We start from the raw sequence: 22,113 nt of genomic DNA, 5'->3' as shown, positions 1-22,113 counted from the left end.
ATCATTAAACGCCCACTAATAACAATAGTAATAATACAACTAAGAGGAAGGAAAAAAATAAAATAAAAAATAATACATACATGTTAAAAGCCGACAACCTCTGGGGGGAAGATCCGGATCTGGACTCGGATTCCGGACTCCTCGTTGTACATTTGGTTCGCCATACAAACCCCTAAGTCATCCAAGTCCAGCGCCAAGTCAAGTCACTAAGTCACCCAGGCCAAGTCGGGAACCCCTAAGTCACTAAGTCACCAACCCCTAAGTGATCCAAGTCCAGCGCCAAGTTGGGATATCACTAAGTCACCCAGGCCAAGTCGGGAACCCCTAAGTCACTAAGTCACCAACCCCTAAGGCATCCAAGTCCAGCGCCAAGTTGGGAAGCGCCAGCCGTAAGTCACTAGGTCACCTACCCCCAAGTCACTAAGTCACCCAGGCCAAGTCGGGAACCCCTAAGTCATCCAAGTCCAGCGCCAAGTTGGGATATCACTAAGTCACCCAGGCCAAGTCGGGAACCCCCAAGTCACTAAGTCACCAACCCCTAAGGCAGGGGTCACCAACCTTTTTGAGGTCGAGGGCTACCTGAAGGGTAGAGAGTCATGTCGGGGGCTACCTGTTGAAATTTGCTCGATTTACCTTTAAATAATGAGTATTATGCATTTAATCGAGACATACACTCTTTTCTTTCACTGTTGTGAAGAAGAACTCTTCCTCCCACTCCTCTTGAAATTGGTAATGTTTTTTCTTTCACTTTTCTGCCATTGTTCTTGCGTTCCATCATTTAGCTTAGCCGACTGATATAATCATTAAAACTAAACTTTGACCCCAGCCCAGGCGGATCAAAATAGTTAATCAATAATTAATTATACACAGACAATAAATTATACACAGACAATAAACGTTTTTAAAACGTATGCATTGTTAAACAAATTATTTTCTACATTTGTGTGTTATTGTGGGAAGGGAGGAGAAAAACAAATAAAAAATTAATTTTTCTGATTATATTTTTTTGTTTCGTTTTTTTGTTTTTTCTTTCTTTCCCCTGTGGCTGAGCCTGTTTGTCTGTTTTGTCTTGTTTGTGTAAAAAAAAAAAAAAAAAAAAAAAAAAATTTTTTACATTTTTCTGAACGTGGCTTGCGGGCGCCACAGCGCCACCCCGCGGGCGACTGGTCGCCCGCGGGCGACTGGTTGGCTACCACTGCCCTAAGGCATCCAAGTCCAGCGCCAAGTTGGGAAGCGCCAGCCGTAAGTCACTAGGTCACCTACCCCCAAGTCACTAAGTCACCAACCCCTAAGTCATCCTAACTTCTGGAAACAATCTACTCCCAATGGCTCGCGACATCAGGCTCAGGCCTCAGACTGGCCCCCGGCTCCCCTGTTCCTCATCGCACCTCGTCACCACATGACAAGATCCTGGTTCATCCTGCACCTCAAGCGGACGCCCCCGCTGGTCTTCATCAGCTCTCCAGCTACACCCGCCCGGAGCAGGCGGCCATACCGTGGCCCAAAGAACCCTCCTCCCTTAATCGCCGAGCATGGCAACGAACAGTGTCCCGGGCTTCTGTGCCAAAATGTCTCGTTGGTGGTGGCTCCCCGAAAAGCACAGCGCCCAGTAAGGCGCAGTAAATCTCCCGGATCATTTTTGGGGGGAAGAGAGAGTCGAGAGAGAGAGTCAGGGTCAGTCAGAAGGCCAAGTCATGCGGCGCGCAAGGCCCGACCGAGTTGGGAAGCGCCAGCCGCAAGTAGGGGGATCAAGATCGAAGGCCCGACCGAGTTGGGAAGCGCCAGCCGCAAGTAGCTGTAAGTCGTTAAAAAAGGTCGAAGGCCAGAAAAGTACAATCAACTACTAATGTACGAAGATCGAAGGCCCGACCGAGTTGGGAGTGCCAGCCGCAAATAGCTGTAAGTCGCTAAAAGGTCGAAGGCCAGAAAAGTACAATCAACTACCGGTGCCCGCAGATCTCAATTAACCTCCGGTAATCAGATCTTCCTTTTGGGGGATCTCCTAGCCTATGCAGATGCCCTCCTCTTGCCTCAAGAGCAGCGCCACCGGCTAATGGAGTCATGCGCCAAAGTATTTGCCATGCATGCCGATTGCTAAATAAAGTTTGTTAAATCCTACCAACTGGCCTCTCATGATTGAAGTGAGGTCTCTAGACCATATTTCAAGCAGAAGGCCATTCGTGCATAATCTAATCCGATCACCCCCTGACGTCAGTCAAGTTCTAGTATGACGTGGTCAGTCAAAGTCTTAGTATGACGTCTGTGATGACGTCAGATATGACGTCAGTTAATTCTCATATATATAGCAAGGGTTCTACGTCACCTCTCTCTCTCTGGCCAATCATAGCAGCAGCTAGCTTCACGGCAGTCCATCTCCCCTGAAGCCATTCTCCGAAGCGTTGTTTTGCTCCACCCACCTCCCCAGTCCGCCACCAACGAGTCGTGACTCCTGATCCCCCACTGGGGGGGGGGTCTCCTAGCCTATGCAGATGCCCTCCTCTTGCCTCAAGAGCAGCGCCACCAGCTAATGGAGTCATGCGCGCCAAAGTATTTGCCATGCATGCCGATTGCTAAATAAAGTTTGTTAAATCCTACCAACTGGCCTCTCATGATTGAAGTATTTTTCAACCATATTCTTCAAACTGAGACGGTTATAGGTTTTGGCATAAATGTCAAACTCTTATCCTTTGCTTTATGACTCATAGCTTAACTCATAACTCATATAGTTGCAGCAGATTCAGATTCGTAAGAAAAATTAGAAAATGGCAATGTCTTACTTTTTTAACCAGTTTTATTTTACATTAAATCAGGCTATAGTTAACATAATTGCATCACTGTCATCATTTAACAGATCACCAGTGTTGTCAGACATCTTATTACTAGAGTCAAGTTAATCATAGTGATAATTATCAGTGTATAAGTATTAAGACTTGAGTGCATTGTACAGAAAAAACTACCAGACAGAGGAAGACATCATCAGCAAAGGTCTTTGTCCTTCATTGTTCCTCCAGACTCATCATCATCAGACTCCAAATTAAACAAGCCCCACCTCCTCTTCCCATCATGACAGGACTGAATCTGTCTACACACAATACAGAAAAACTAAAAGAATTACCCAACACAGAAAACCAGCTCTGGTAATCCCTTAATGCCCTATGCCAGGGGTTTTCAAAGTCTGAGACTGTGGGCCTCCCACCAGACAAAGATTGGAAAAAGGCGCACCCTTGCTCAATTCCTGGATGCCTATGGGATCATGATTATATTATTTCATCCCATAGACCCTCAACAAATGAGCCATATTCCTGTTTGACATACCAGACTACACAAAACACATTAAAGGCATTTGTTTCTGACTCCGGAAAAGTAGGAAAAACAATCAAATTCCTCAAAACTACTGTACCTCTCAGCTATCTCTAACCAAATCACACATATTTAGGATATTCTATGTGATCTCCTTTTGATAACGAATGTAATATTTTTTCACTTCCATTCACTGAACCTCCCCTGAAACTGCTTGGAGCCCCCCAGGGGAGGCCCGCCTCCCACTTTGCAAACCCCTGTCCTATACAATATGGCGACAGCTGGAACACTGAAATGAAGAAATACAAACAAGTATGGAGGAGGCGAGGCTTGATTTTGGAGGGCCTCTTCAGCTGCCATTCAAGCCTTATATTCTCACATGGAGCATCATCATGGGGCCCTTTCCTTTCTCCAGGATCACAAACAGGAAAAATAACAGCTGGCATCTTGTCCAACTGACAAACTATATGCTAAACTATATTCACCACAAGTCGCCACTTCTGCTGTAGTGTGTACGTACCCGTCTATTTTCTTGCAGCTGAGACTGGTCATCTAGAGGTATTGTGTAACTATAAGTTTCTGAGGAAAGGGGAAAAAACAAGCCCTTCACTGCTTCCAAACATGCAGAGATGAGCAGATAGGAATGTTGTGACAATTAACAGCTGACTGCTATTTGCAGAAACATCAGAAAATGGCAACTTCATTCTGTCAAAATCTTTTCGAAGGATGTGTCATCTCAACCCAATTTAAGTCTTTAGCTTAATAGTTAAAAATGTGAGGCCTCTGCTTAATCCTTTGATTGTGTTAAGCAGACTTTGGTTAGGAAGGCCTCACAGTTCAGACCATTCTGCTTATTAATAACATAAATAGCATATAAATAATATTGCTGGCTCCAGGCCAGTTTTAGTAACTGCATTCATACAGTCTGATCAACACCTTACTGTGTTTGAGAACAAGGCCATTTTGTTATTTATTTATTTAGCTTCTGATCACACTATTGAGTTAACAGATGGTGCAATAATAGTGTTTAGTTGATTAAAGTTCACAAAACTTTCCCTTACATTTTAAGAGTATCGTCAAATTAACATCAAGCAATGTAAGTTCTGCCACCATCTTGCTAAGAGCTCCGTCATGCCAACTTTGCGCCACGTTTCCATTGAATAGTCAACATTTTCCAGCCACAGGGTCTGCTTTAACTAAACTCAGATCCTCCCAGAAGTTAAAGAAACTAAGTCTATGGTATTTACAAGGCATATTCCATAAAACGCACCCACCCCTCCAGTGTCTGTCACAACATGCGTCCAATCTCAGAACTGTAGTCCACAGTAGTCTTCTTTTCCCTACTTGGAGTACCAGATGGGAGGGTTTACCACATTAGCACAGCTGAGATAGGGTCAGGTAAGTTGTACATCACTGCAAAGTATACAAAACTGACTTGCGCATACTTTGCTTTGATCGCCTAAACTTCCTGGCGCTCATTACATTGTCGTACATGGCAAACACCACAAACCTTTCTAAGCAGGTTAAAACGAAGGCTAAGAATTACTTGCAACTAGCCAGGTCTGGTCTGGAGTCTCAGTAGTAAGCAGCTTTACATCTGTACCACAGACACACTCGGTTTGGAGGACGGGGAGCAGGGTCTGCTGGTGTGTCACATATCTCTGTGTGTTGGGCCAGACTTCCCCAGATGTGTGGGAACATTCGTACACATCTGAATGACAGAGAATGGGAAGCGGATGAAAGTCAGATGGCAGCCTGACCCAGCCACCTGCGTTTGGAATGACTAGAGGATGAGATGTTAGGAAGCGTAGACACGATTGTCATCACCTTCCTTTGTTGTCTGTACACAACCGTCTACAGAGGTGAACGGCTCACCCTTGCTTTTCTCTCTCGATCGGTGTCGTTCCTCCGCTGTGTGGACAAGGGATAGGCGGTGAGGCTGTGGCTGTATTACAGGTTAGGTGAGCAATCCGAACGTGGCCCGGCCTGGTGTGTTTTTCGGGGGGAGGCGGGGGGGCTCTTTAGGTTTCTGGGTTGGGCGTGGCCAGCAGGGGCACGTTGTCCCTCCTCCTGCGGCCCAGCGGGGGGCGGCGGTACTGCTCACCATCGGCCAGCGTCTGGGGCAGCGGCTTCCTCTTGCTCTCGGGCAGCAGCAGGATGGACAGCACGGCCAGCAGGGCCAGCGAGGAGTACACGACGTGGTGCAGGAAGTAGCCGTAGTGGTTCCTCAGGTCCATGAGGGGGGAGGTGAGGCGGCCCACGCAGCCCAGGGCAAGCACCGCTCCCACTGCGCTGCCCCTGCAGACAAACAGACAGACACACACACACACACACACACACACACACACACACACACACACACACGCATAAATTGATTTTTCAGCTTCAGCTGTCCATTGTTGCCCTTGGTGTAACAATTTGTGCATTATTTCTCCATCCATAAACATGAATCAATGTGTGAGCAAAATCCTGTAAATGAGCTGGTTTACAGAACTAGCCGGGGCAACACTGGTATATATTATCCCATTTAAGGCTGGGCGATATGGACCAAAAATCATAGAACAAAGAGGGAATATCCGCGCTTCAGCTGACAAAGCTTGCAGAGCTGATTTATGATAAATAATCCAGTAATGTGGATATAATGACTAAGTGGATGAAGGCAAATAATAGAATAGCTAGAACAGTCTGGTAAGTTCAGAAAATTACATCACTTTACTGTAATACAGCCGTTAAAACCAGGAAAAGACAACACTTATGCCATATAACGACATAACAATATCCAAAATCGAAGATACAGTATCTAGTCTCCAGACGCGCGGGAAGCTATCTCCCACGAGGGGGGCTGAAGCATATACCCGGACTTGCGCGCATAAACCCGCGCCGAGCACTTTGCGCGTGCACGTGTGAGGTGCGTGCGCGTGCACGTGCGAGGTGCGAGCACACGCAAAGTGCGCTGCGCGACGCGGCCTTGTGCGAGCATGCTGCGTGAAGTTGGCACTTGTATTGCACATTGTCTTAAAACTTGAATGGAATCAGGGGCGCCGATTTATGTCTGTGCCAGTGCGTGCCCATGCTTGCGCATGCCCGTCGCCCAACCCATCCCCCGATAAAGCGATAAAGCTGTAGTGACGCAAACGCACCATAGGAGATTTAACAGCGACCTACACACACACACACACACTTCACACACCACTTCAGTTCGACAGAATAGGAACAAGCGACCGAAGCATGCTGTAAACCACACTCATCTCAGCAACATAGAACATGAACAGCATCAGCATCAGCGACCGACCCACACAGACACATTGATTGAGAGATCAAAAGTTTTAACCAACATTAACATACACTACTACACCTCACCTGGAACTGGAAGTCGTAGGCTAAAAATCTCTTCATTTTGTTTTGGCTACTTGTGTTGAGATGTGTCAGTCTGTCACTCTCTCTCTGATACCGCTCAATGCACAAGTGTGTTTACTCACTACGTCAGCAGGGTCACGTGCACTGACTCATGCAGCCAATCAGATTGGGCTATGTTTTGATCAACTCGTTTTGTAACCCGGGGCCGCCAGCGAGCCTCGGGTGGGTGGAGTTTGCTAGCAAATCAATGTAAAGTGACTCGACCCCGCCCAGCCACAGCCTAGAGCCCAGAGCAGCGCACCCACGGGGAAATGAGGGGAGTGAGAGAGAGAGAGAGAGATGCCTGTGACACAGTCACTGAAGTTTCGCCAAATGAGGGTGGGGCTGGTGGGGGGGGGCTGGGGGGGGCTGCGTCAGGAAGGTGCAGGGGCTGAGGCCGCCACCAGGGGGGGCTGCAGCCCCGGCAGCTCCCCACTTCGAGCGCGGTTGCTAGTCTCATATCACGGTATTGATATATTATATATATATATTACTAAAAGAATATAAATAAAGCGGTTACGTGTTATATGTTATGTTGTATTCATCAGGATTGTCTCCTTTTAAGACTGCAGAAAACTTCTATTCATTCTTAATGGATTCTTCCTCTCTCCTCCCCCACACTATTTCCAAAGTTTTTCATGTTGTTCTGATTCCTTTCAGCGTGAGTTGCAGACTGACCTGCTCGTTTTTATCAGGAATTATTAAACACACCTTATTAACTATATATTAAACACATTTTTAGCAAAACCCCATGGAAAAGAGCACTGTACCCTGTACACCATCATCCCCACTACAAAGCTGGAGTGTTGGTATCTTACCTGATGACGGTGGGCATGATCTCAGCAGTGAAGAGGATGCAGAGAGAGGCGGTGGCCTGGGAAGAGAAGAGACCCAGCACAGAGAAAACTGTGATAGCCGCCTCGCTCAGATCTAAAGGGGGAAGGAGGACGACGTGACACAGGGAGAGATAACAGTTAGTCTGTGGGGCTTTGTGTTTGGATTCACTAGATTAAGTACAGTGTTTTCCATTTATTTTATTTCCATATTATGTGTCATAGTACCCTTTGGATTTGACCTGCTACCATTTCAGACACAAAAGAAATCTGTGAGAAATCGGACACTGAATCAACCTGCTATTTTATCATTTCCCTGACCTCCCCTGTAGCTACCATGAAGAGGTCCCTGAAGGTCTTCAACAGCCCAGTGACCCGGCCCCCACAGCCTCTGATGCATGATTAAAGCTCGCCCCCTGACACAGCTTTGATTTTGCTGCCACTGCAGTGTCCTACATAAACCGGGGTGTTATTACAACTGTCTGTCACAAGGGGGAGACTGAGACTCGGGCAATGATGGATGTGTGTTTCTAGAAAACACACAACAAAGGCAGTGAAAATGCATCATATCACATAGTTTTCCATGCCATGAGCAGAATGTACTGTTGTCTTTTCAAGGTATTTCAGGAGGCATCAATCACAGTAAAAAACTTGGAGGTAAGTATGCCCTTGCCAATAAAGGGGAGAAGACTTTGTAAGCTTTGGTCAGTGGTTCTCAAAATGGGGTCCGGGGACCTTGGGGGGTTCCAGGGGGTCCCCAGCAAAAAAGGGGAATCATTTATTTGCACTATAATTCCATCCATAAGTAACACAATGACAGAATGTATGACTATGTTGGTCATGTTTCATACACATTCTGTAAAGTAACATCTAAAAGCAATCTTATCAGATGGGGGACCCTGGGACAAAATCTTATCAAATGGGGTCCATGGTCTAATTTGTGTCAGTTTAGTTTATTGAAAATTTCTGGTACAGGACTATAGTCCTCTACACCAGACTCACACTCAGTACAAAAATAAAAAGAAGTCACGTTGTAATATACATTTAAAAAACAATACAACACAACAACATATAACATACATTAAAACAAAGTACCAGAGCCAAATACGTGGTCTCATAATAGAATCAACAGCCTGCCCTATAGTTATACAAGAAATCCTTTGTTAACCAATGTTTATCTAATCTGTTTTTGAACGTGTTAACTGAAGGGGCCTGCACCACCTCGTCTGGAAGTTCATTCCATTCTCTTACAGCACGAACTGTAAAAAAGTTTTTCCTCCTTTCAGAGCGACAGTTTGTTGGAAATAGCTTCAGGGAATTCCCTCTTAACACATATTTATTGTTCCAAAAATGGATAATAGGCTCGGCTGTGAAATCATATATTTTATGAACAAGTTTGTATACCTCGATCATGTCGCCTCTATGTCTCCTGTATACTAGAGTTGGTAATTGTAAGTATCTTAACCTCTCTTCGTATGATTTCTCATCCAGCCCTGGAATCAATTTGGTTGCTCTTCGCTGTACCTTCTCGATTTTTTCTATGTATTTCACTTTATAAGGAGACCACACAGAACTTGCATATTCCAGCTGAGATCTCACCAAAGATTTATACAGGGGTAAAAATAAATCCTTACTTAAATGCAAAAAGGTTCTTTTAATGATCGCCAACATAGAGTTAGCTTTTTTTATTTTCTCCAATATATGTGTTTGAAATTCAAGTGAGCTGTCAACTACAACTCCTATATCCCTCTCCTCCTCCACTTGTTGGATCTAGGGGATTTAGGGGTCCTTTAATGATATGGCTCTATGATCATACATTGCTAACATTATAAAGAGATTCTTAGCAGACTCATGATGCATGCTTGGAATAGATTTCTTGACTGGAATCACCTGGAATTCTGTTGCTAGGGAACAGTATAGAGTTTATTTCTTCAGTTATTGTATTAGCAAATACTGCAACAGGAAGTAGGGCGTCAATTTAGAATATTTATGTTGTGGAAATGGCCTATAAGTCTAACAAACTCAAAGACAGACACAGTTCACAAGGCCAACATGAGCTGCTACTGTCAGACTGTACCAATACATTTCACCAGCCTGGCTTCGGGGTCATTTAACCGAATTTGTCCTGTCCTGACCGAACACACTGACTTCTACCTTCATTCCAGTTAGGATTTGAGGGAACTAGCTCTTTAATCCTCCACAATGTCTGGTGAATAAAAGGGGCTGATGTAAGTGGAGTTTAACAGAGATGATGTCCACCATGTGAGCAAAATCAATTATGAATAGCTCTTCATGTTTGACCCTAGATTTACTCTGTGACATTGAAGAGAACAGTGACTTTCCCTGCCAACAACAACCCCACTCACACTCCATGAGTCCCAGGAGGATCAGAGAGGCCAGCCCTGTCATCGTCATGGCGAGGAGCAGGATCCCACGGCGACCGCACCTGTCCACCATCACCCAAAGCAACAGCCAGGCCCCACCCCCCGCACAGACGGACAGCAGGTACGTCCAATAGAAGCTGGGGGCAGTGCCTCTGACGTCACCCCGGAAAGAGCTGTAACAGTGACTAATGCCGTGGGAGATGAACCTGAGAGGGAGGGAGAAATACAGAGAGATGGAATCGTGTGCGTCCAAAAGATACATTTAAACAGCAGCTAGCATGTCTGTCAATAAAGTGAGTATGGTAGAGCTGCAGCAGCTAGCATGTCTGTCAATAAAGTGAGTATGGTAGAGCTGCAGCAGCTAGCATGTCTGTCAATAAAGTGAGTATGGTAGAGCTGCAGCAGCTAGCATGTCTGTCAATAATGTGCAAAAGCGGCGATTGGAAAAGTGCAGCATTGCTAAATGAAGGTGAAGAGTTGCAGATGACTTACGAGGTGAAGCCCAGCACACACATGTTCTTCCAGATGTTCCTGCTATGGAAGAGCTCGGGGAAGGACAGGCGGGGACGAGTGGAGGGCGTCGGCTCTGAGTCCAGCTCTGCAGCCACCAAACAGGGTTTGTCACTTTAATTCACAGCTCAGTAAAACAGGGTTTGTCACTTTAATTCACAGCTCAGTAAAACAGGGTTTTTCACTTTAATTCACAGCTCAGTAAAACAGGGGTTTTCACTTTAATTCACAGCTCAGTAAAACAGGACTCCATAAACCTGGCCTTTCATTTCATTCATGGCTCACAATGGATTAAATCACTTCTGAAAGATCATGAAAGGGGAAAATTTAAATTGGCAAGATTTTTTTACAGCTCCATAACACAAAATGGCCTAAAATACCTCAGTCTCAAGCTAAAAAAGAAAAGAAAGGAAAAGAAAAGAAAAGACAAATCAGTATTTTTCCTGGAATATACAGTTTAATAACTCTTTCCTTAGACCTTTCTGTTGGATCTCTGCTCTCATCTCTAATGTGAAAATGTGACTTTATCATTTATGTAATTTACAGGCCACCATAATTCAAGGGGACAGGAGGAATGAGAGGGCTTAGAGGTGGGGGAAGAGTGCTGAACAATGGCAGCAGCCTTGTAAAAACTGTGGCTTCTACAATGCCCACATGTGTTGCATTCAATTTTCATGTTCAGTGGAGACTTCAAAGTGAACTGAATCCAACTTTAGTCTCAATAACCAAGCACAGCTAGTTTCAGAGCTCAGATGAAGTGTTTCTTAATGGTGCCAATGACAATTCAGGAGGTTTCGTTTGAAGCGCTCAACTTGTGATGTGATATGGAGGCAGTGATGACATGTACACAAGAGCAAACTCCCAGTCCCCACAGCCTGGAAAAACATATTCACATATAAACTGTTGAAGAACCCCGTGAAGATCCTGTTCCTTTCTGAAAATGGGGCACATTTTGTGGTAGCAGGTCATTATGCTCAATTATGTTTCTTTTTTTCTCAGGGCACCAAGTGTCTCCAATAAACCATGGAATTGTAATTGAGGATAATAACCTGCCTTCATGTTTTGAAACGCACTGCAATAAGTCATACATAAATGATGCAGGTATCAACTTCAACCCGAAAACAGGGAGAAGACAACACAAGATGGTTAGTCCTTATTGTAAGGGCGAGGATGAGAAAGCAGCGTTGCTGTGACAAGACAATCAGATGTTTCATCTTCACCTAACTCACCTGTGAAGCTCTCATCGTCCCTCACATCTCTGTTGGAATTTCTTCTCTCGGTGAAGGCGTTCAAGTCCCCAGATCTCTCTGACAGAAGGAGCCAGCGAGGAGACTCTGGAAAAACCCCAGGAATGCTGCAGGAGCGGAAACACACAACACAAGTTAAGTTAAGTTAAGTTAAGTTAAGGTTAAGGTTAAAGTTAAGTGCAGCTCACTCATCTATCTTTGCCACCTTTTACCCAGCAGCACCAAAACACCTCACAAGTCTTCTGAAGGTGTAGCTACAACACAGAGTTGCTCTTTCCATTGCAAGCTAAGCATGGAAAAAACATGAGATCTGGGGCACCGCGTATTAGAATGTTTGTTTCCTTGTTAATGCAGCTTTTCTTTCATTACTAGTAAGACCTATAATTCGTGGGTAAGCTTATTTTAATCCCTGTTAATTTGGTTTTGAAACTGCAATAAAGGCGAGGGACTGGGGACCTTTAAACAAAAGTAGGCCTAATGCATTCTGACATGAGCTAAAAGGCTCAGTGTTGACGGGGGGATTGGAATCAATACGATCCAACAAAGCTCTCAGCCAGTCAGTTGGCATCAAGACACTTTAAACAAATGACCATCAAGTTCCCTCAGTCTCTGGTCCTTAGCCTGCGCTGTCTCAGAGAAACAAAACACACACACACACACACACGATATACTGTACATACATACACACACACACACACACACACACACTCTCAGTCTCTCTCTCTCCTACCTGTAGCTGAGGAACAGTGTTAGCGGGGCAGCCCCAGCCCCCAGCAGGCCCCTCCAGGAGTGGCAGCCCAGGGCCACGGCCAGCAGAAGCAGCTCCCCGGCCCACGTCATCAGGCCGGCCAGCATGGTGACCAGCAGCCTGAGAGATGGCTCGCAGAGCTCCAGGCCTGACACAGGGCAGACACGCACGCACGCACGCACGCACACACACACACACACACACACACACACACACACACACACCATCAGCACAGACACACCTCACGGTTCCCATCTGCGTGGTTTCGGCCCTTTTTCAGCTTTTCACTCTGCTGCATCTCAGGCCGGTTTTCACGCTCGGTGGCATAATGGAAAGCAGCCCGTGGACAAATGCCTTAGCTTCCGTTTAAACGACAATGTGTTTCTTTACTCTGATCTTGAACAAAAGTACAAAAGTAGAGTCTGCACGCATGTGTGATATTTCAAGCTGTATGCTCTCTACTAGGTCAGGTCAGTGGTGATGATTTTCCAACTGTCTTTAAGGGTAAATTCCACCAGCTCCGGAACAGATGCGGTACGGCTGCAAACAGACCCACACTCATGTAACCTGTCAGACATATGCAGGATCCGACAAAGATAGAACAGGTGTGTAATTTTTCCGTACCGCATGTATTGCCCATCTATTAACATGGGCGAGAGTCGATCCGGCAGTTTTACCGGATCCACAGCACAGCCGTAACGCATCTGGTGTACATTGCCTGTTAGTCTGATGAAGTTGTATTAGTGATGTATTGGTCTTCATGAATTTGTGCACCTTTCAGACTCTTTATTCTGCGCTGGCACCTGTCTTAGACAGGGATGTGCATGTTTTCACTCTGCTCAACTAGAAATAATCTATAGATACAAATAGCTGAATTTCCACACAGAAGACACAATCTAACGAAGAAGATATGCCTTAAAATAATCATAGAAGATAACATGCCCAATATTGTAATGGTGCTTATAATCTGGTAAGCTCAAACAGCAGAATATATGATCCTCATGTACAGGAACATTTTGGCTGTTAAGGCTGCCATTTAACTAGTTAGTCAACATGTGTTCATCAGTGGTTTTCATTACACTATTTCAGAACTTAAATTGGCTGGTGCAGTCCTGAATCGACCTAACCTGGCAAGGCAGCTGGATTCACGCGAGATCATGAGATCACATGACAAATGCATCTTGCCACGCTCCAATCTATTGGTTTGAATCTGAACCACCACTGGTTCGCACCAATCAGCATCCTATGAGGCAGCTACGGGCGGGCTTTGGTGTGACACCAGCGAGAGCGAGCCTGTGATAGACAGATGGTTCATCCAATCACTTGCAAAGTGCCTGCCCTTTGAAACGGTTTCCAGAGCAACTCGTTCCAAGATGGTTATGTGAAAACAAACCACCTGGCAGTGTCAGGTTAGAATCCACAAGCCATGTCTGCTGTTTCACAAAAAGCCAGTTTCATGCCCTGATCATAAATGTCACACTCTGGTGTTAATTCTCTCACTTTTGTTCTGCAATTAGAGTTTCTTTAGTGGGAGTTTGTGTATCTGTGTGTATCTGTCTGGTACAGCAGATGGACTGGACTGTCAGACACAGCCAAAACCAAGCAGCATTTGGACGGCGATGATTGGCATATTTTTAATAGATCTTTCAACTCAATGGAAAACAAACTTGGTGCCTATTTCACAGGCAGGAGAGTTACTCACGGGTGATGTACAGAGTGAGGTAGACCCCCGCACTAGCAGCTGCCAGGCAGAAACGCATGACGATAAAGATGGATGGGTACGGGGAGACGCACACCAGCACCCCAAACACCACCGACAGAGTCAGGGAGGTCAGTAGTGTCTTGGACCTGCCCAGCCTGGAGGGAAACAGAGGGACATGCACTGAAAAGGACCTGATGGATACATCAGAGGCACCTGTATCATCAAACAACACAGTGTTTCCCATACATAAAGGAATTTGTGGCGGGCCGCCACAATAATATTTTGACCGCCACAATAAGATGTTGACCAAAAAAAAAAAAAAATTTTTTTTTTTTTTTTTTTACAGTGCACCTGAACGCAACATGCAAGATATCCGCTGAATAAGTGTCCAATAAATGTTCATGTCATTCTGGCCAATACTTCTGTTATAGCATTTCAGTCTGGAATATGGAATATCTTTCAATAATCTATGATTTAGCTGCTAAATTGTCAAATACCGCCATCTGCTCGCTACCCAGGCATTTATGTATGTACTTAACCTAACTAACTTAACCTAACTAACTATCCGGTGTGCACAACACTGTCAGCCTAAACTCCGGCTGACACCCCAAAAACCTACAATCCGCTACAGAAAAATGTATATTGTTTGTTTATTAACTGGCCCCTCGCCTTCTATCATTTCACGAAAGTGGCAAAGCAAGTTGAGTATCCCTGACCTATAGGGAGAAATTTAGTTTGTCATTGTAAACCCACAGCACAGTAATGATGACATGTTCTTCATAGATCTAGCCTTTTAATTTTGCTCTTAAGCTTTCTCAAAGTACACCAAATTCATGCATTTTACTTTAAAATGTTTAAAAAAATCTTGCGGGGGGGCATGCGACCGCAGACCCCCTCCACCACAAATTCTCAAAATCCTGTGGGAAACACTGCAACATGATGGGAAAAATTAAAAATAACTTGTGATTTTCAGAAGCATTTAAACCTTTGAGGAAAAAGTGGGAAAAAATATATTTAAAAGTGTTTTCAAACATTTTGAGTGGAGAAATTATAATGATTCTATATGGTAGGCTAAATACAATTTGTATTGAGTCTAATATATGTGTGGCACAATTACTCCTTTTTTTACATTTTATTTTAAATTGTTTATAGAACAATATACAAACAAGACAAACAGGCTCAGATACAGGAAAAGAAAGGGGGGGAAACATACATAGATCATTGACATTCAACAATACAACGTGGTGCTATCACCCGCATAAGGTGCTTATGTGTTTATAAGATATATCGTGTGCCTGGGATCCCGCCTAAGGGGTCCATGGGATACCAGCCGGGCGAGCCATCCATCACCCCCAACCCCAGTCACTTATCATTCTTAACCTCGTCAAAGTAGGCCAAAAATGGGTCCCAGATATTTGAGAACCTTTTAAAGGGATACTCCACTTTTTCGGGAGGTTAGCTTATTTGCCACATCGCCCCCACATAACCAAGATACAGCATGCCTTACCGGCACTGTTTACAGTGAGCTACAGTCGTGAAGTTAGTTAGTATCCCCATAGAATGGAGGGTAATGGTACAGCTGTTAAAAATCTGCCAAAACACATCTCACAGCACCAAAATACATGTTGTTCTTCGGTTACTCACCACACAATGAAATATTAGGGGTGCTCCGATTACGTTTTTTGCCACAGATCACCGATTGCTGATCGACTATGGGAAATATCTGCCCAACCGATCAGAGCATGTGAGCGGAGCGGAGCGAGCGGGGGTATTTTGGCTTGAGCGGCGAGCGGTGACCAGGGGCCGGATTCACCAATGTGTTCTTAAGATAGATCTTAAGAAATGACATAAGAGGAAACTTTAGGAAGCTCCTAAGAAGCCTCTTAACTGCAATTCCTCAATATTTTCTTAGGAACAGTCTCATTTCTTACGAACTTCTTACATTTTCCTACTTAACTCATTCACCGCCAAAGACGTCTTTGACGTCTTATCAGAAATAGCCATCCACGCCAAAGACGTGTTTGACGTGTTTTTGTTTTTATGAGTGCAGCGCGTAGTTGAAACACTTACCCAGCCTCTGACATGTCATCTGGTCCCTATCCTCAAAGGGTAGCCGACAGCACGTTATCAAACACATACCGCAGCTGTTGTTTGAAACGAGGAAGAAGGAGGAAAAGAGGAAAAACAGAGAAACGCGCTTCCTTGTACAGAGGAAAAAACGCCATTGAAATGCCTCTCGGCGCGCTGCACTGCTGCCTTGCTGCAGGGCGAACCTGGATTGCCTAGTCAAACCCGTGACGAACATGATCGATCCGGTTCCAGCAGCGCCTGGTCCCAAAGCCAAGCCGCGGACCCGTTCCTGTGTCGTGTGACTCGTCGCAGCATTCGTCCCACTCCCAGCCCGAACGAGAGGAGGAAAACGAGCAGCAGAGGAGGCAAAACGCTGATGGGGAAGGAGGGGGAAGGAGGTGCGATCTAGCTGCAGGCAGCTGTGGACAGAACTCTCTCTCTGTGTGTGTGTGTGTGTGTGTGTGTGTGTGTGTGTGTGTGTGTGTGTGTCTGTGTCTGTGTGTCTGTCTGTCTGTCTGTCTGTCTGTCTGTCTGTGTGTCTGTCTGTACACTCACTCACACTGAGCAAACTGTATTGTTGAATGTAAAAAAAGCACTTCATATATATATATATATATATATATTTTTTTTAAATACATAAATGCCATTTTCTGCAATTTCTTTTCTCAGAGAGACATTTTGGGTGAAAACAGGGTGTATATAAATGGCTATAAGTAGAGTACAGAACATGCTAAAAGCTCACTTTTTTTTTCCTGGTGAACCCAGAGACGTACATCTTCATTTTGAGGTATTGCAAATCACTCTGGTGCTAATAGATAATTTACTGTGGGTCTTGAAAATGACCAACAATTATGAAAATCTTTGGCCTGTGCTAAATATTGGCAGTCCTAAACTGGCGGTGAATGAGTTAAGAACTTCTTAAAATAGGGTCTAACTTAATAAACTTTTTGAGGCTAGGAGATGAGGCTATAGGAGGCAACACAAAGTGCTTCCATCTACAAAACCTATTTACAGGTAGAGTAGGACAACTATAGGGCAAAGATTTAAACATTGGCTGGTGTTTGTTGTCTGTCATGTCTGTTGTAAATAAGCCTCTCGCTAATTGTCTTTGCTAGCTTATTGCTAGCAAAGACAATTAGCTAGATAGGCAGTATTATATTTCTCAACAGTAACTACAACTTCTACAACATAAATAAACAAACGGAAACTATTCTAAAACTTAAATGGTCTTTACTGAATGTTCTCAGTCATTACAGCATTACAGCAGTAACAGAGGCTTGCTGTCTCATCTTAACGTTGTTCTTCTTCGTTGGTTTTATTCTTCTTCTACTGAGCATGTAGGCATTCTGACGTTAATTTAAGAAATACTGCCGCCTAGTGGCCGCTTTTAGATAAAAACAAATACAACAGGCAGAGTGACCCAACACCAAATAAAGATGTACAATACATGTTCATCTTAATGTTAGGTGTAGCTGTGTAGACTTTGAACTAGAACCTACTTGTCTAAAATGTGTTTAAATATGATATTAGAGGCTTAACTTTTCACTGTAGGAATTTTAAGACAGGGGAAGGACCGTCTTAAAGTTAAGAAAAAAATCAAGAACAAATCTGAGAACTTTTATTTCAAGAATACCATTTATTCTTATGTTTTTTCTTAGGAAGAAACATAAGAAGAAAGTTAAGAAAATACATACGAACATTTTTTGAGAATAGCATTTTATCCTATTTTACTATTCTACTTAAGACCAAAGTTAAGAAAAAAATGGCACTTGAGAAGATTTTCTTTCTTAACTCATTGAGTGCCAGCCACTTTTGGAGAACGGACGCTCCCAGTGCCAGAGTTTCAGAGCGTTCTCAGTGATTTCTCGAGGCCCACAGAATATTGTGTGATATTACTATGTAAACACCGAACACGCACAAAGAACGATGAGACTCTCTTCTATCATCTGCAAAAAAAAGTTTATTGATCCCATTTTCCGTTCTTTAGTTATGAGCCGGAGAAGATAGGCTGTTTTGAGCAAAAAGACACTTTTCAAATTAGAAGCTGAGTTATTCCGCCTTTTGTGAAATGCAGCATTTCAAGCACATTCACTGAGTCTGAAGATAATATTTTCTGATGTAGTGACGTGGTGTAGTTGTGTGGTGCACTGCGTGCCCCACCCCCCTCTCCCCCCCTCAGCTGCAAACTCCTCCCCACACTAAACACAGCCTAACACGCACCCAGTCTATTTTCGGAGCGCTCCGTTTTTTTTGCGCCGGCTCCCAGCGCGACAAGGAAATGCCAAACCGGACTGTAGGGAAAGGTTTGGCCCTTCGGCGTCGGGTGCTGCCTTTCTGGCGGCTAATCGTGTGAAGAAACTATGCAGACAGACAGAGGCAGAGGGGCACAGTTGTGTGCGCGGATTGACTGATGTTCGCAGCCAACATCAGCTGCAAGTCAGAGCTGCAGCATGAGCGGTTTCTCTTTGATCACGGGCGTTTTTCCTGCTGTTTTCGGACCTTCCTCTAATCTGGAGAGCACTGTCGCCACCTAATGGGTCGGTAAAATAGGTTACACACATTCAACATGCCCCAAAATTTTACAGGAGATATATTAGGCTTTGATCCACGTCCCACCGTCAAAAAACGCAATTGACGACAATCGTCGTCTTTGGCACTCTACGTTAGTATTCGAATTGACGACAACTGTCGTCATTGGCACTCAATGAGTTAAGAAGGTTTTGTGAATCCGGCCCCACCGGAGCGAAAGTTGGAGTGGCACCGATCACCCGCTCAGTCCCGCTCCAGTTTCAATCACAACATGTTCGAAACAGAATGCATCGGTGCGTGGCTAATTGAGCCACATGTGAAATCTCCCAGCATGTATTGAGGGTAATACATTGACAAGAAATAGCAACCAAATCAGCCTAAATAGGCTAAGTGGTAAATATAAATAATGTTTATGTTAGCACAACATGCAATTGTAGAACATTTCAATATTGGACAAAATAAAACATAGAAATCATTGAGTTATAATATGAATGGAGGGAGTGTCCCTATCTCCTCCCTGTATGTTCTTTTGAAGCCAAAATCCGGCCAGATCACTGAACCAGAGTCTGCGCAGTAGCGCCCTTGATTGAGAACCTCTGAGAGCTCCACGCCCATCTGAACTTTCTTATGTAGAGCTACTGTTTCTAGAATGCGCACAGTGCGTTGTGTATTTATATACAGTCTAGCTCTGTAAATATGACAATTTAAGTTGTAATATTTTTTGTCTCGCCAAAAGTAACCAGGAAGATTCCCACTATGAGATCAGTTTATCAAAATGACGCCTGTACGAAAATCTGATTTTGGTTGTCGGAGATTTCAGGCCTCCCGGTCTGCTGCTGACTGCTGCTGCTGTGCTCTCAGCGCTCTCAGCGCGGGCCGGAAGTGGAGGCAGGCCTCACTCAAGACAACAGCCTCACTGGGGGGATTGCTGTGTTGACTAAGCTAGCCTAATGTTTTCGTGGCATTTTGATTAACTTTATGATTTAATTCCTTTTGGAGCAAATGTTGGTGTTACAAATCTAACCTTGACGCTTTACGCAACGTTGTTTGCTGGTGTTGTGGGTACTGCAGCCTGTAACGTTCTCCGTTGTCGGAGAGTTGTATCAGCCAGACAAGTCAGACCTCCGGGCTGCTCTCAGCCCGCAAGAGGAGCCAGGGCTGCTTGGCTCAGCCTCTCACTGGGGGAAATTCTTGACAAAAGAAATTGGGGCGCTACCCACACGTTTAGCTGTGTTGCTCATTCCATGAATGCACGATCCTTACAAGTTGTACCCCGTTGTAAAGGTGACTAATCAGGCTTTCCAACAATATAAAATACAATACCAATTAGTATTATTAAAGGGGAGAAATAATCGACCGAAATAACGTTTACGAACTTTTTTTGAGGAGTTTTATATATCGGTGATCTCATGTTTGTGTTATACTTTCTTCAAATCCATACATATTGTGGATGGCCAGTGCCACAAGATAGAAATGCATTTGCAACACTATGATTCCACTAGTCGTCTTTGTTACTGCATAGAGGTGTGCATTGTAAGTCGACGTGCAAATGAACCAATCAATCCAGCGCAGGGATGGGTCTTTATAATGATCAAAAGTAGAGTGCGCACATCCACTTAACACAGCAGGTGCAGGACTAAGAAGCAGCAATCACACAGTAGAGTCCGCACACTGCTTAAAGATATCTCCCAGTAGATTTATTCAGACGTTTCGGTCTCACGACCTTCTTCAGAATGCTGAAGAAGCCATTCTGAAGAAGGTCGTGAGAGCAAAATGTCTGAATAAATCTACTGGGAGATATCTTTAAGCAATGTGCGGACTCTATTTATTGGGTCTTTATAATGCCTACTGGAAAAAAAGCATGTTCAATGATCCTATGCTTTCACTCCTGTTTTTACTTTCATTTTCACACTCGCTCTCTTAATGACTCTCTTAATTGACTTTGATCCAGAATGCAGATATACAGTAGCAAACTTACTTTTCAGCCCACCGTCATTTGCAAGCATAGTAGCCTATGCCAAGCTTTCCTTCCTTTCTTTCTTTCTTTCTAGTTGTGCAGGGTGCCCTCCACGCTTGCAGCTATTCTGAAGAAACTCAAGTGGAGTTTCAAACTCGCTGCACCCCGCAGACATTCTCACAACCACACACACTATCAACAGGCCGTCACCATTCAATTACCTCGCTTGTGTGTGAGGTGGTCACAGGCATGAAAGGTGCAGGCTGGCAGCTCTGCAGTCCGCACAAAAGACGGACCATGCCAATTGCACACAAATTGTTTCTCTCTCTCTGTCTTTCCCTTCTCCCTGCCGCTTCCTCGTGGCCCGGCAGCAAATGCTTTGAGGACCGGCACCAGTCCCGGGCCCGGGGGTTGGGGATCCCTGTTCTAGATGGACAATGTGCTCTTTTAATTGTTATTATTGCACCATAACTCAAAACACAAGACTGTTTTGCTCTAATGCTTAAAACAATACAAATGTAAACAAACCATGTATGGCTTTCAGTACAGTATATCTAAAGCTCATGTTTAGCTCTTACAAACTGATATTCCTTGTATCAAGAGCTCTGTCAATGCCAAAAGATACTGTAAAATGTAAACAAGGGCAACTTCTGCCCAGGACCACGTGAGTCATGTCGGAACCAGGCGACCTCATGCAACTCAAGCCCATTTCTGGAAATTATATCTTTCAGCAGCCCAAGTTTGGTAGGTTTAAAGATGTTTTCGATATCTTCAATCTCTGGCAGATGTTCAGCTGTGTAACACTGGAACAGAGCCATCACCAAGGCAATGGCAGAACATACGCAGAACTTCTCAACAGAATCCGTTTCAGAGAAAAACATGAGGACCTTCTTAATGAAGACTTGGCCCTCTTAAACTGGAATTATGCTTCCCGCATCGGCGAGGACTGCGAGTGTCCGTGCGGAAAAGTGATGTCAAATCAGCAGACACGCCCCTCCGCAAGGCTCTGGTGCGGGCGGTTTTCGCCTGGCCGTGCACACCCCGAATTTTGTAACTACGCGGACAAAGTGGAGTTTTCAAGACTCCCGCTCACTTCCGCAAGCAGAAACCACACAGTATAAAAGCTTTTTGTTTCAACGTTTTCTCGTCAGGATTCCGTGTCTCTCATTTCCGTGCGGCCGGGCCAAACGTCAAGCATGTTTCCAGCTTTACAGTCAAGAGTCAAAATACCTGACAACAAGGATAAAACCACCAAAATTGGCATGACATCATCACTGATGACATCACTGATGAAATCATCACTGATGACATCATTCATTCATTCCTGACTGAATGAATGACTCACCCCAAAAAAGCCTTCTCTTGACCACGGCGCACGTGGTAAAAAGAGTATACCGGTATCTAAGACCCTCTACACTAAAAACAAAATTGTGTCTC

At 44.5% G+C, this 22,113-nt stretch overlaps 1 protein-coding gene across 1 annotated transcript in view; it reads right to left on the bottom strand.

Moving 5' to 3' along the window:
* Nucleotides 1–2,785: 2,785 nt before the first annotated feature.
* slc22a17 (solute carrier family 22 member 17) overlaps nt 2,786–22,113 on the bottom strand; it is a 56,940-nt gene continuing 37,612 nt past the window's right edge. Inside the window, 7 exon segments of the mRNA XM_083654668.1 lie at nt 2,786–5,598; nt 7,515–7,626; nt 9,896–10,119; nt 10,406–10,511; nt 11,653–11,777; nt 12,401–12,566; nt 14,121–14,275. Coding sequence (XP_083510794.1) covers nt 5,322–5,598; nt 7,515–7,626; nt 9,896–10,119; nt 10,406–10,511; nt 11,653–11,777; nt 12,401–12,566; nt 14,121–14,275 — 1,165 coding nt within the window. The 3' untranslated portion in view covers nt 2,786–5,321.

Source organism: Poromitra crassiceps, assembly GCF_964638095.1.
Source record: "Poromitra crassiceps genome assembly, chromosome: 2".
Lineage (NCBI taxonomy): Eukaryota > Metazoa > Chordata > Actinopteri > Beryciformes > Melamphaidae > Poromitra > Poromitra crassiceps.
The sequence above is the reverse complement of the archived record's forward strand: the minus strand, read 5'-3'. Positions and strand labels throughout refer to the sequence as shown.